Source organism: Sceloporus undulatus, chromosome 1 (assembly GCF_019175285.1).
Source record: "Sceloporus undulatus isolate JIND9_A2432 ecotype Alabama chromosome 1, SceUnd_v1.1, whole genome shotgun sequence".
Lineage (NCBI taxonomy): Eukaryota > Metazoa > Chordata > Lepidosauria > Squamata > Phrynosomatidae > Sceloporus > Sceloporus undulatus.
This window is the reverse complement of record NC_056522.1, coordinates 84,246,406-84,260,955: the sequence shown is the minus strand read 5'-3', so window position 1 is coordinate 84,260,955 and position 14,550 is coordinate 84,246,406. Positions and strand designations below refer to the sequence as shown.

Here is a 14,550-nt window from a genome sequence, read left to right as displayed (position 1 = left end):
GCATGACCTTAGCATCACCATGGGAGAGGTACAGAGAGAGAGAGTTGGTCATGCCCTGCCTCTGAGGCTGAGAGAGTGTGACCCTCACAAAAGAGAAGAAGGGGCAGGGTGGGGTGCAATGGCAGGAATTCTGCCATGATGGATAAAACCTAGCATTCGAAGGGATTCCAAGAGGTCATCCAACCACCACCCCTCTTCTACCATGAAGGAATACCTAGGAGTTGGAGTTGAAGCTGAGAGCCTGCGACTTGACCAAGGTCAGCCAGTGAATTTCTATGGTGAACTGGGAGGCTAGAGTCCTGATCCCAGCTCAGCCATGTAAATGCTTATGGTTCTGCCCTTTGGTTTTGTTTCATTTCAAGAAAGCCTCTTTAAATAATAAAGTTACAATTTATTTATTTATTTATTTATTTATTCTATGATTGGTTTGCTTTTGGGCAAGGATGGTTCAGAATGTCCCTGAGGCTGAGACAATATGACTTACCAGGGTTACCTCTGCATTTACGTGGCTGAGCTGGGATTAGCACTCTAATTATTGTTGTTGTTGTTGTTGTTGTTGTTGTTGTTGTTGTTGTTGCCCAGCTCTTCAGCCAAAAGGCTATCAGAGCAGCTTACAAATTGTTAGACATTTCCCTGCCCTCTCTCTCTGCACCTCTCCCATGGTGATGCTAAGGTCATGCAATAATAATAATAATAATTGGCAAGGAGAGTGCACATTCTCTCAGCCTCAGAGGCAGGGCATGACAATCCTCTCTCTCCAGCTCTCTCAAGGTGATGCTAAGGCAAACCTACTTTTATTTTGCATTATATATATATATATATATATATATATATATATATATATGGCAAGGAGAGTTCAAAATATCCATGAATAAGAGAATGTGATGTATCCAAAAATGGGGTTTGAGATGATCCAATTCTAAAATTTCACCCTTTTCCTCTTCTGTGAGAATTTGAATGGCAGAGCATGGCATAAAGGGCAGAAGGCCTCCCCTTTTCTTCTCTTTTGTTTTTCAAAGCAAAGCTGTAAGTGAGCAAAGTTAGGGGGGGAATCACCCTAACAAAGGAAATAGCCTCTGGTAAAACCCAGGATGAATGGTAGCTTTTCTTACGCAAAATACCCAAATCCTGGCCATCCGATTGTCAGCTGAAAGTTTCGTCTCTTCCCTTCATTTCGAAATGATTAAAAATCAAAATTCTTACTCATGATCGAGAAGTGATCAGAATTTCTTCTCTATAAAATGCTTTTGAAATTTTCAAATTAGACATATTTCTACTAATTTTCGAATTTTGGAGAATATTCTTTACATCCCTAGTTATCCCTCATCCTCCTTTTTTATAAGATAAAAAGAGATGAGAAGACCAGAAACACAGGCCTGGTACATACCGCCCCAAAAGGGCGGGCTGGAGGTAGCCAGTTTTTCTGTGGAGGGACACCGCAGCAGCCAAACCAGGTTCTTCTTGAGATGCCGTGTGGACGTCACAAGTGCACCATTGGTGCATTCGTGATGTAAGCGATGACTATATGCTGTGCATCGCTTATGTCACGATGATGGCCCCTGTATGGATGGAGGCCTCCATTACGGCGTCTCCATGATGTCCTAGGGTTAGGGACTATACAGTTGGTACATGGTCCCTAATTCTACAATCACTGCCTGGATGCCGCTTCTTGGCAGTATGTACCGGCCCGTAGAAACCCCATCAGAGCACACCTTGCAAAGAAAAGTGTCTTTAACACAATTGTGTGTGCTTAGGAAAACACCACATTCACCTCTGGTTTTGACAGTAAGTTATGTAGCACTGCAGCCTTACATCTTGGGGCTCATCTGCATTTGCTAGAATACTCTGGACTGCCCCAAATTTCTGGAAAAACCAGAGCAAAAGGAAAAAAATTAAAATGTGGGACAAGGGCTGGAAAGCCTGAAGTGAGTCCAGGCACTGTAAACAGCCCAGACCTGATTTGGAGTTTTGCGTATGTGTAGTGTAAATAGCATACAGCCAGCCCAGGGGGAATTTGCCATGAATAGGTCATGTAAACTAGCCCTAAATTCCATCTTGTACTGCAATCCCGGCTTGGCAGGACTTCCCTTTCTTCTCCCCAGCAACTCTTTTATGCCACCTGAAAACTGGCCATGGAAGATTTCCTTGGCCCTATAGTGCTAGTTTTTTTTGGGGGGGGGGGGCACAGGGGGCACAGTAGAGTAAGTAGATTGCTGACTCTCATTTGTGCTGAATTTTGCTACTCTTCCAGTACAAATCCAGCACTGTATATTGCCTAGTGGATATCAGACTACAAATTAACAAAAAGTATTTCGCACATTCTGTAAAATTTAAGACAGCTTATCTGTTCTGATTGAACAAAAGATATGGAAAAAACTTCCAGTTAAATTAGAAACCACTGTCTTCTCCTGGTAAAACTTTAATGGTGTGGAGGATACTAATTATTCGACTACGGTAATTTAATTTTCCAATGAAAATACAGAAATATTGGGAATGTACTACATATTTTTACTTTAGTAAATATTGTTATCTTGCACATGTATAATAATGGAAATTCAAAATGACCTGAATAGACTAGAAAGCTGGGCCACAGCTAAAAAAAATGAACTTCAACAGGGAGAAATGTAAGGTACTGCACTTAGGGTGAAAAAATGAAATGCACAGATATAGAATGGGGGACACCTGGCTTAAGGAGACAACATGTGAAAGGGATCTAGGAGTCCAAGTAGACCACATGTTGAACATGAGTCAACAGTGCGATGTGGCAGCTAACAAGGCCAATGCGATTTTAGGCTGCATCAATAGAAGTATAGTGTCTAGATTAAGGGAAGTAATAGTGCCACTATATTCTGCTCTGGTCAGGCCCCACCTGGAATATTGTGTCCAGTTCTGGGCGCCACAATTCAAAAAGGACATTGAGAAACTGGAGCGTGTCCAAAGGAGGGCGACTAAAATGGTGAAGGGTCTGGAAACCTTGCTCTATAAGGAACACCTTAGGGAGCTGGGGATGTTTAGCCTGGAGAAAAGAAGGTTAAGAGGTGATATGATAGCTCTATTTAAATATTTGAAGGGATGTCATATTGAGGAGGAAGCAAGCTTGTTTCCTGCTACTCCAGAGACTAGGACCCGGAGCAATGGATGCAAGCTGCAGGAAAAGAGATTCCACTTCAACATTAGGAGGAACTTCCTGACAGTAAGGAACACACTGCCTCGGAGTGTAAAAGATTAAATTGCTGATTTATGTGGTTCTCTAAAAAAACAGATTCAGACATAACAGTGGACTGTGGTACAAGTCCCAGGTTCATATTATCCCTAGTGATTTGAGAAACCCATGTTTTTCTTCTCGTTCATTGAGAACGAGTGTAGTGGAGTCTCCCTCCTTGGAGGTCTTCAAACAGAGGCTGGATGGCCATCTGATTTGGATTTCCTGCATGGCAGGGGTTTGGACTGGATGGCCCTTTTGGTCTCTTCCAACTCTATGATTCTATGATTCTATTCTATGATTCTATGATTCTACCCAACATTTCCGAAGACATGTTTACTAGGCAGGTGCTCTTCAGATTTCCATTAAAAAGATATAAATTGTGAGTATTTCAAAAAACAGAAATATTTCCAAAATAATGGCATTTGTTTTGTTTCTAAAAGATATCTTACCAACATTTGGCATTTTCCAGTTTTACAATATAGTTCCCAATTAACTGTGACCCTAACTTTCCAATTTATCACAGGCTGAAAATACCATCTCCAAAATTCAAAGAAGGAAAGAAGATTACCAGTAGTACAACACCTGAAGTTCTATCAGAAAATTTATTTCACTGAATCAACTATTTATTCTGCCAGTATTTGGTGCTACTTACCTTGTGACTTGCTAAATGTTGTGTTATAATTTCTAGATTACTGTTCTCCATAAGGTCTGGAGTAACAAGCCTGCTGGACATCTGTAACAACCACTTTTCCACTTCTTGTAAATCACTGTTATATTCTTCATGCTGTTTTACTTTTACCTCCAAGCTTACAACTTGTGTCTGCAACATGTGTTTATAAACAAAACAAAAACATTTTAAAGCCGATTTCAGATGCATAACCTTTCAGCCCCTTTCATGAAAATACCTGACTTCAAAAAGTCATTTTTAAATTCCAGTTTCCAGTTATTTCCCAAAAGAAAAAGCAGTATCACACTGTGCACCACACTGTGGATTCTTTTGACAAAATCCATATGCATTGTCATTTTAAAGGAAGCAATCCACAGCAAGATGTAGCAGTCTCTCTCAACAAAGGGTTTGACGGTTAATTCAGCAGAATTTCATTGGTGTAAGCAATTCATACATGGAGGCCAAAAGACAAGAAAATAATGGCTCATTAATTGAAATGTTTACTTCAACTTATTGTAACAGTCCATGTTTCAAGACTTAATTCACTTGCAGGGATAATTATTTATAACTGGAAACATATGTATTTAATTTTTCAAAAATCAACTACATATTTTACCTTTGCTGTGGTGCAAAGCTCCTGGTATTCAGTCTGAAGCTTTTGAATGCTTTCTGCTAAATTAGCATCATGCACTAGTTCAAGGAGGCACTCTCCTTTTTCAGACACAGTTTTTATGGAAGGTTCATGTGACAGTACAGTCTGTTGGACTGACTAAAATTAAAAAAAAACATAGTTAAACCATATATTAATAGTTTTAAAATGAATGTAGAATTATAAAAACCCACAGCACTTGGAGAATCACTTTCTTCTTGTTTGAAAAGGAACTAGAAAAATTCAGAATATCTTCTTCAACAAGCGCTTCTCTTTAAGTCTCCAGGAATAGGCAATGGTGCTTTCTGTGCCATGCTTGGAATGTTTCAAAAGCTATCAAAATCTGCTATGAATTATAGTCTCATCTCAGATGGGCACAGGACTTTCATGAAAAGAGGATATGCTTTCATCCACAAAGATACTTTCAAAGTTCGTATTTGCTTTGTGAAGCATTGCTATTAATTTTCCAGAATTTTAAATTTAAAAAATTATGCATACAATGTATACAAACACTGTGACAAACTATCCCAAAAAAGAAAAAAGAAAGAAAGAAAAAGAAATGAGAAATATTTGACAATATCCCCCACTGTTTCACAATTTGAGCACAAATCCACAATAATCATATATGCTTGTATGTGTATGCAACCTTCTTTGCCATAGTTTTTCATAACCACACAACTGCAGCCCACAACTTTGCGGGATTTTCCTTCTCTGTCGATCCTGCAGAGACCTTGCTGTAGGTTTAGCACTAGACACTTGAATCTTGAAATGCTTACTAGAGGGATCTCAGTTGTGTACACCTAATTTCAGCCTACAGACAGATTACAGTTGCTTAATCAAAATCTGTCTACTGGCTGAAGTATCATTTTTAGTGAATAGGTGGCAGACTTCTCCAACTGTATCTAAACACCAGTGATTACGCTGGAGAAACTCATTTTTCACATGAGCTGTAGATTTATATGGTGCTTCCATCTGCAAGGATGGTGGTTAAAAGATGGTGGTGATGGTGCAGGTTCCTATTGCCTAGTAATGTGGAAGGAGAGATTAAGTAGAGGAAAACACTGAGTAAGCACCATATTGGAGGGAAAGACTAGCAAAGGAAGAAAAGGAGAGAAAGAATGAACAGAGAGGAACACAAAGACTTGTGGTGTGGCATGGGGACTAAAAAGTTGGAGATTTCTGTTAGTCAGAAATAAAAGAGCTCACTATAATACATTTTAAGTGCTAGAAATGCCCTAGGTCAGATTGACACATCTGTAACTCTCAATTCAAGTGCTGGAGCTCAGAAGCCATTTATCCTAACACAAAGACTCTTCAAACTTCCTAGCTTTGCTGAGAAAACAGGGAGATTTTCCAGCATCTGGTAGACCACACTATAGGATAATGAACTATTTAATCATTTATTTGGAGGCTATATTTGGGAGAGGGAGCAGCCAAAAATCTGGAAGGCTGTAGCCTTCTGAGATGCTTTCCTGGCTCTCCTGTGTATTCTTCCTGAGGGGGGCAACTCTATTCAAAGATGAGTGGGAATGGTCTTGAGGATGATTCTCCACACTGACTGCCTCAGATGGTGATGTTTCAGGAACAGCAAATTAGGTTCTGCTATCCACTGGGAGGATTCCTACTGCGCCAGAGAATCTTACTGAGTGCATGCCCAACACACATCTCTCTTTAGTCAGCTAGATGTCTAATGTCTGGCTATGGGAAGTCCTCAGGGCCATGTATTGGAAATAGGGTGCACTGGGAGATCACTCATGCCACAGTAGCATCTATATGTACCCTGGACACAATGCCAGGCTCTGTGGAAGCCCCTCAGATTTAGATGTTTGGGCATAACTCACTTTGTGGAAAGTAATACCAGTTGCTCTCTACTGCCCTCTTTCTGTTCAGCTCTTACAAGTAGTCAAAATGGTAATGGAGGAGAAGAAGTGGAGACAGAGCCCTTATCTTTTTTATATATATTTCATTTTTACATGTGATTTAGGAATTGACATTTAGCAAGCAAGTATCAGTGTGCATATGTGACAATATAAATATTCAATTTAGATATTTTAAATTCCTACCTTAAGGATAACATCTTGAAAATATTTTTAAAAATCACTTTGTAATCTTCAATAATTTGCTCACCTTGTATTTGGTTAACTGTGCCTTTTTCTCAAACAACTCCATTTTGGGATCTACAGTTGTGTGCAGTATACTCTGGTACTCTGACAGCCACTGAGTCTGTATTTTGTACTTATCCAAAAATTCCTTTGTTAAGTGGAGACACTTCTCTAAGGTTGTGTGCTCTTTTCTAATAGAGCAAGTCATCTCATTAAGCTGCTCCACACAATCACTGATCTCTCTTTTTAACTGTTCAGCTTCATTTTCCTCCATGTATTTTATAGCTTTCTCTCCTTTCCCACGAGCAGATTTCAGCAAATTATGACCAACATCCATGTCACTCATGAGATCCTGCAAGCAGCAAATGTAGACAGTAAATGCTTTTGAGTGGTATCAAACAGTAAATCACCTTTGTAGGTTTATCTTTATTCTCACTGCTAGAGCAATAGCAATAGCAAGTACATTTCTATACCACTTATCAGTGCATTTAAGCAGTCCCTAAGCATTTTACAATGTAAAATTGCCCCCAACAAGCTGGGTGCTCATTTTAGTGACCGTGGAAGGATGCAAGCCTGAGTCGAGCTTGAGCCCTTGGTTGGTACTGAACTTGCAACTTTGTAATTTGTGAATGAGTGGCTGCAGTACATGCATTTAACTACTGTACCACCAGGGCTCTTTTTGGTTATTAAATCTCAGGTTAAGCAAACATATAAACTAGTCTTCTGAACATGCATGAAGTCACTTCACTCTTTACTACACCACAAAAACAGCTAACCCAGAATATATTTAACTAATTATGGTGGGTTACAGACTGCCGAGAAGCGGCGGTCTGGCTCCGCCTCTGCTTGCAGCATCCGGGAACCGCAGCCTTTAAACAGCGCGGCTCCCGGACACTGCAGAGAAGGAGCGCGGAAATAGTGCTCCTTCTCAGGCCCCGGAAGAGGTGCTGCAAGTGCCAAAGGGCGCACTCGCGGCATCACTTCCGCCACACGTGTGGACGCAGAGCGTCCGCTACGTCAAAATGGCGGCAGCCGTGTGGAACGGCCACCACCATTTGTCATGGACTCTGTCCGTGATAGGATAAGGGGCGTCTGGAAGAGACGCCCCTTTTTCAAAATGGGACATCCTAAGGACGTCCTTTATGGTGGTCTGTAACCCGCCTATGTTTTCCTATCTGAATGACAGATGATTAGGTTCAGAGCAAACACAATAACTGCTGCTACACTGCCGAATTAATGCAGTTTGACACCACTTTAACTGCATGGCATAGCTCCATCCTATGGAATCTTGGGGTATGTAGTTTGTTGTGACACAGATGACTAAACATCTCACAAAACTACAAATAACCAGAACTTCACAGCATTACATCATGGCAGTTAATGAGGTGTCAAACTGCATTAATTCTGCAGTCTGCAGCCAATATTAAACCACAGGTTGAAGTTGGTTTATTATGCAGGTTTGTTACAAAGTCAGATAAAACAAGAAGCCATGGTTAATTAGGCACTTCCAGAATTGAATGTACCAGGGCTTACCCATAAATACAGACTCAGAATTCAGTTTTTCATTCAGTTCAAATCTCTTGAAAATGCAGGTTCTAAAGTGAAACAGATTAAATGAACTAAACTGAACTGAATCTGCATTTTAAAGCCTTTACATTTTACAGAAACCTTACAACACACTGTTTAGTAGCATTTCAAATCCTCTGGGCTGTTTCATTTATTTATTCATTTATTTTTTTAAACCTTAATTTTAGGGATATTCTGGTTATTTCCTAGTGATTTTTTTTTATATTTTCCACATTGATACAATGATAAATTGAGACTGCCTATGAACTATACCTCAAGTTTCTGCATTTTCTTCTCCATGGCTGCTTTATCTACCACATCAGACTTTGTGACAACATTTCTGAATTTTCTGTGCGTAGTTCCAAACCAGTCTTTGTAAGTAATGAAAGCAAGTTCAGATTCTTCAATGGTACGAATTTCTTCTTCAAAGAATTTTATTTGTTCCTGCAAGTAAATGTGAAACAGGAGTAAGACTGGTCAATCACCCATTTCTTAATATATGAAATATTTATTTATTAAATCAAACAGAGATTGGAAAGATTCACTTACTTTTTAATTGCTACTAAATTCTTCCCATAAAGAATCAAAATTACAAGCTTATTTATTCTACTTCAATCACTTGCTTAGTGTCATAAGCCAAAAAAATAAAATTAAAATAAAAAATCACTGCAGCACCTTGTTGTTTTTTTCTGGACAATATAAGCTTCCTTCCCAACTCATAAGCAAGAAAGGGGCTTGGTGAAGGGGCCTGGAGTTGAAAGCCCAGTTGGTTGTTTTCTTGTTCTGGTTTCATGCATTTTACACCTCCCCAATCTTACACAGATGTAACTTTGGGAAACTCTATACATATAAAACACTGCACAAACAGCTTTCAACAGAAACTGGAATCCCAATTGCACAATGTCTCAATTCTGGTGGTATTTGATACATGTCAAACTGAAGAACTGGGCTAAAAAGCTGTGAGATATACATAGCAGGGATAGCACTGTGGTCTCATGTTACTGTTGTTGCTGCTGCTGCTGTAATAGGAAAACTGATAGATGGTGAAACTACCCTCAGATGAATGATCCCCAGAAACATGAGAGAGTATACCATTAATAAAGGTAATAGTTACCAAGGATCTTCACAACACACACACACACACACTGCTTGTTTTACTAATCTGTATGTGCAAATTTGTAAAGCTTTACAAAAACACCATTCAATACTGACTGTTGTACCAAAATTATTTGTGTAGGGGTTTAGCAATATTGAAGTGTTAAGTGTACAATTGTGAAATGCCATGCAAACAGAATCTTGGGTTCTTCCTGTATTTTATTAATACAGAGATCCATTTTAGTAATTGAAATAATGGGATGCATGGATGGAAATAGTCTGCAGAAGTGTTCTGTCTAGGATTCTCTAAGGGGATTATCACACCCAAGTTTACTGTGGTTAAAACACTGGTAAAGTGCTCCAGAAGCATGAAAGTGTGATAGCCGGTCACACTTTTTAAGTATCACTGAAGCATCCCCAATTCTCTCCAATCAGCAAAACGTTTGTGGAACAGCTGTTTCTTCAATAACGGGAACTTCTGTTATGAAGAAATGGCTGTTATGCAAATGCTTTGCTGACGGGAAAGGAGAGGGAATGCTTCAGTGACGCTTCAGAAGCACGACTGGCTATCACACCTTCATGCTTCTGCAGCATTTTACCAGTGTTTTAACTATAGTAAGCCTTCTGTGTGATAATCCACTATGTCTTCCAACACAACTCTATGACCAATGCCTACCAGATGTTGACCACAGAATTTCTCTGGAGGACCTAGAGATTCCTAGAGAGAACATATTAATAAAAATCTGTAAATCCTCAAATCCGTGAGAGGGAAACCAGTGAATGTGAGGTCAACTGTAGAATGAAGAAAATATAAGCTGTAGCTAACTGTCTGTGTTCCAATGCTGAAATTAAGTTATCCTAGAAATTGGAATTCAGGCCACTTAAAGCGCAGGCCCGAATATGTCAATAACACACAGAATGATGGGACCGGGGATATCCATCCAGAACTCACCAGTACATGAAGAATAAGGGCTTGGTATCGAGATGCAAGGTGGGCAGCTTGTCTTCCTGTCCTACTAGAAGTATTACTCTCCTCCAGAATTTGCTGGGCCAACAGTCCTACTTCTTCAACTTCATCTTTATATACTGTTATTTCCTCATGCCATTTCTAAAGGAAAGAAACAACATGTTCAGATAAAATGACAAATGTGGTTTTAAAGATCCTGAAAGAAAAAAAGAAAGAAAATTTGAAACATATTTCTCATTCTATAAAATATGCAACCATGAGCATGCAGTTTTGATCACAGAATGTTAGTCTTTTTATTTAACAAAAAGGGATCTGGAAGATTGAAGCTGAACCTTAAAAAATAATTCAAATTAATATCCCACAGGGAGAGATATGTAAACATTTGTGTGTGGGGGAGGGGGGGTTGTTTGTTTATGGTATCATATGGGTTCATACCCTTTATTTGTATAATATAAACACAGAGACTCTCTCATAAACACACATTTTTCACATTTCCTATATTTTTCAAATATTCACAGAGTATCTGTAGTCACACATGCACAACTCATGAATCCCAATTCATTTGTACACACACATACCCACAATTCATTATCAAACATTTGACTCTGTCATTCAAACACAGCCAAACCCTTGGTCACTACTTCCTGCACATGCCTCTGCACTCTTACCCAACAACAACAGACACATCTCTCTCTTATTTTGTGTCTCTCACATAATAAATACCAGCTACTGTCTGCACAAGGAGAACATTTATGGTAAAGAACTCCAGCTTCCTAATATCTATACCAGGGGTAGGCAACCGTTTTGAGCCGGGGGCCAGGTTGCTGTCCCTCAGGCAACTGGGGGGCCGAAGCCAAAAAATAAATAATTCAATAATATTTTAAAAAATTAAATAAATAAATAAACCAGGACAAATGTAGGACAACATTTTCAAATGGTGGACACTTTTTAAAAAAAAGTGGAGGACATGCAAAAAAAAATGCTAATTTTTAAAAAAATGTTAATATAAATGCATGTTTCTGAGGCGTCTATAGACAATTGCCCCCCTTGCCCCTGCGCACAAGAGGCCATAGGCCCTGGCGGCAATCGGTGGCAGGACCGGGCTGGGGCCGGTCCCAAGGCCTCGCCGGGCCGCATCCGGCCCACGGGCCGCAGGTTGCCTACCCCTGATCTATACAGTATTGAATTTGCTGACAAACCAGATAGTTGACCAGAACCAGTTGGTTGAAAAACAATGCCAACTTTCAAGTGCCTTAATTATTAGTTTTTAGTACCTAGAATAAGGTAGTCAACTAGCTGAGTGACATGATAAACAGATTGTTTAAAGTAATTGTATTTACATCAATTAGTTATAATCATCATATAACTTTGTCACCTTCATTTGTTGCAGCTGCATCTCCTTTGTGGCTCTGTCAGATTGCCGGCCAGTCCTGATGTTAACTTTCTCCTCCAGACTTTTGAGCCATTCATCCACCTTCAGATATTTATTCTCCATGAGCCTTACTTTGCTTAAGATAGTATTTAATTGTCTTCTGACCTCAGCAAGCTTGCGCTGATAGACTGTCCAGTCTTGACGAACAGACTCTAGTATTCTATCTTCCAACTGGGGTATACCCCATGGGACTACTTGCTCCCTAACATGAAGTGCTGCATTAAGCAATGCCTGTCCTTCAGCACATTCCACTTGTAATTCCTAAAAATGTAAAATTGTTGGCATTACTTTGTCATTCATGTATATTAGGTGTATATACTGGAATATACTAGGAACTGGATATGTAAAGAATAACTGCAAATTTTCTTGATTCTAATGAGAAAGGATGGTTCAACACACTGAGGCACACTGTTGAAAGAATGGTCAATTGCCACAAGAATTTTCAGACTTTTGGATCTTTTATGAAAATTTAACTTCCACAGAAAAATAATGTTTTGTGTAAAAAACAAAAACAAAACATTTCTCCAAAAACATTCTGGATTTTGTACAAAACAATGCTTCTTTTTGTACAAAGGAAATATTCACACACAAAAAATGCTGAAATGTGGAAAATATTAAAGAAACTGGAAAAAAAACCTATCCTAATCTTACTAAGCTGGGAGAAAAAAAACCTATACCATTGCATGCATGAACAATATAAGAAAAGATTTAGCCTTCGACTTCACAAAGATTTATATTGTTACTGGAAACTCATCTGAGGAGATATTTTAAGCAGCTGCCATCACCCCTTGCCATTTGCTATGCTGCTTGCATAAATACCCTAAAGGCACCAGATGCCATCTGATGTTAGAAGCTAAAGCAGGGTCAGCTCTGGTTAGTACTTGCATGGAGGACCAGCAATGAAAACCAGATGCTGTAGGCTATATTTCAGAGGAAGGAACTGGCAAAATCACCTCTGCATATTTTTGCCTAAGAAAACCCTATAAAATTCATGATGTTGCCATATGTCAACAGGCGACTTAAAGGCACATAAACAAATACACACATACTACAGCTAATAAAAGTTTCAGTCCAACAACTGGAAGGTCACATGTTTCCCACCCCAGCTCTAAATCATCTGTATCCAAACACTCTGCAACTGAACAACTGAACAACACATATTTAAAATAATTCAAACCAATTCCCAAATAACCCACAAACATCCACTGACACTGAACAAAATGTCATCTGCTACTTTATATTCACCAACTTCCTGGACTTCTCCTCTGCCTCTAGGCCTGAGTTGGATCTCCAGGTTCATTAAAGCTGGATGGAGAGCTGAACAGGGTCATTTCGCTTGGAATATAAAGACACAATGCATTTTATGGCAAGCCCTATTCACCTCAATCATCAGTACAAAACACATTTATTCAAATAACTCTACCTGGAGATCATGGAGTGTTGCTTCATGTCTCGCGATATCACCTTCAAGATGAGATAAACAGTTGAGTTTATCCTGTTCTTTTTCTAACCATATTTCAAAGGTCTTCAGGTTCCTTTGATATTCATTATGGAGATGAACCATTTCCTCAGCTTTAGTTATTGCCTCCTGTTATCAGAAATATTACATTAGTACTGGGGAAAAAATTTTCTTAACACAAACCAAATATGTTAGCAGCTGGATTTCATGAAGGAGTGCTTATATGGTTAAAGAAGATCTAGCAAAGTGACATGCAGCCTTGTTTTAGTAAACTAATTGCAACTAAAATTTAACTAGAAGTTTGGATAAAATCAGCCAGATACATGTATGCCCAGAAGTCATGTGCAAAGATTCCAAAATTCATGAGCAAAGAAACAACATAGTTTTTGGGCTATGTGGCCATGTTCTAGCAGAGTTTCTTCCTGATGTTTCTCCAGCATCTGTGGCTGGCATTTTCAGAGAATGTTTGACTGGAAAGGATTTGGCTGTATATATTGTGTGACCTGGAAAGGCAGCAGTGATTTGTATGTATATTGTCTGCTTGAAAGTGCTCATTGTCTGCTGGGAGCCAAGTCCTTTCCAGGCAAACATTATCTGAAGATGCCAGCCACAGATGCTGGCGAAACGTCAGGAAGAAACTCTGCTAGAACATGGCCACATAGCCTGAAAAACCCACAAAAAACTATGGATGCCGGCCATGAAAGCCTCCGACTTCACAAAGAAACAACATTTCTTTCTACACATCCTCTAAATGAATCTATTCAAGAAGAAGGTTTGTTGGACTATCAAATGAAACAATACCATTATCCTGTCTTTGAGGAACTGGTATCTCTCTCGAATGTCCTGAAGTTCCAGTTGAGTTACATAATGTTCAGTCATGCCCATGCCTTTAACTTCAATAGTCTCCAGCAGCTTACTGTGACTAAACACTTCTTCCTTAAGTAACTGTAGAACACAGATAGGCAACAAGTTAATAAACTAGGTAATACAGCAAGGTATACTGGAGCAGAGACCTATACATTTTAGTTCATCTGTGATCACAGCCCAAACACTTGTGGGGGAGGGGGAAATGGAAAGGTACACTTTATTATTTTATTATGGGGGATGGCGGTGCTGGTTCAAGCTGCACCCATTTCATCAAGAGGGAAAGATGCAGGCTAAACTGAAGGTCATGTTTTATTTAAGGAAGCTTATTTCCATATACCTACCTACCTATTGTTCAGATCTTATGAAATGTATTGTAGCAATCAGAAATGTTGAAATAAAACAAGAACCATTCTAAATAGTGGGTTATTAGTTGATCTCCTCCTGTAGAATAGGATCAGTCTGGTTATATAGTTAAAATTAGGACTTCTTGTTTAGGAATGTCAGAGAGATTTTTCTGTGTGAAATAGGGGTGAAGCAGACT

The 14,550-nt window shown here is 39.2% G+C and overlaps 1 protein-coding gene across 1 annotated transcript in view; it reads right to left on the bottom strand.

Moving 5' to 3' along the window:
- SYNE1 (spectrin repeat containing nuclear envelope protein 1) overlaps nucleotides 1-14,550 on the bottom strand; it is a 429,497-nt gene that overhangs the window by 199,542 nt on the left and 215,405 nt on the right. The window contains 8 exon segments of the mRNA XM_042446890.1: nucleotides 3,858-4,025; nucleotides 4,489-4,641; nucleotides 6,649-6,975; nucleotides 8,463-8,633; nucleotides 10,237-10,392; nucleotides 11,627-11,944; nucleotides 13,107-13,271; nucleotides 13,944-14,087. Of these exon segments, the coding sequence (XP_042302824.1) occupies nucleotides 3,858-4,025; nucleotides 4,489-4,641; nucleotides 6,649-6,975; nucleotides 8,463-8,633; nucleotides 10,237-10,392; nucleotides 11,627-11,944; nucleotides 13,107-13,271; nucleotides 13,944-14,087 (1,602 nt within the window).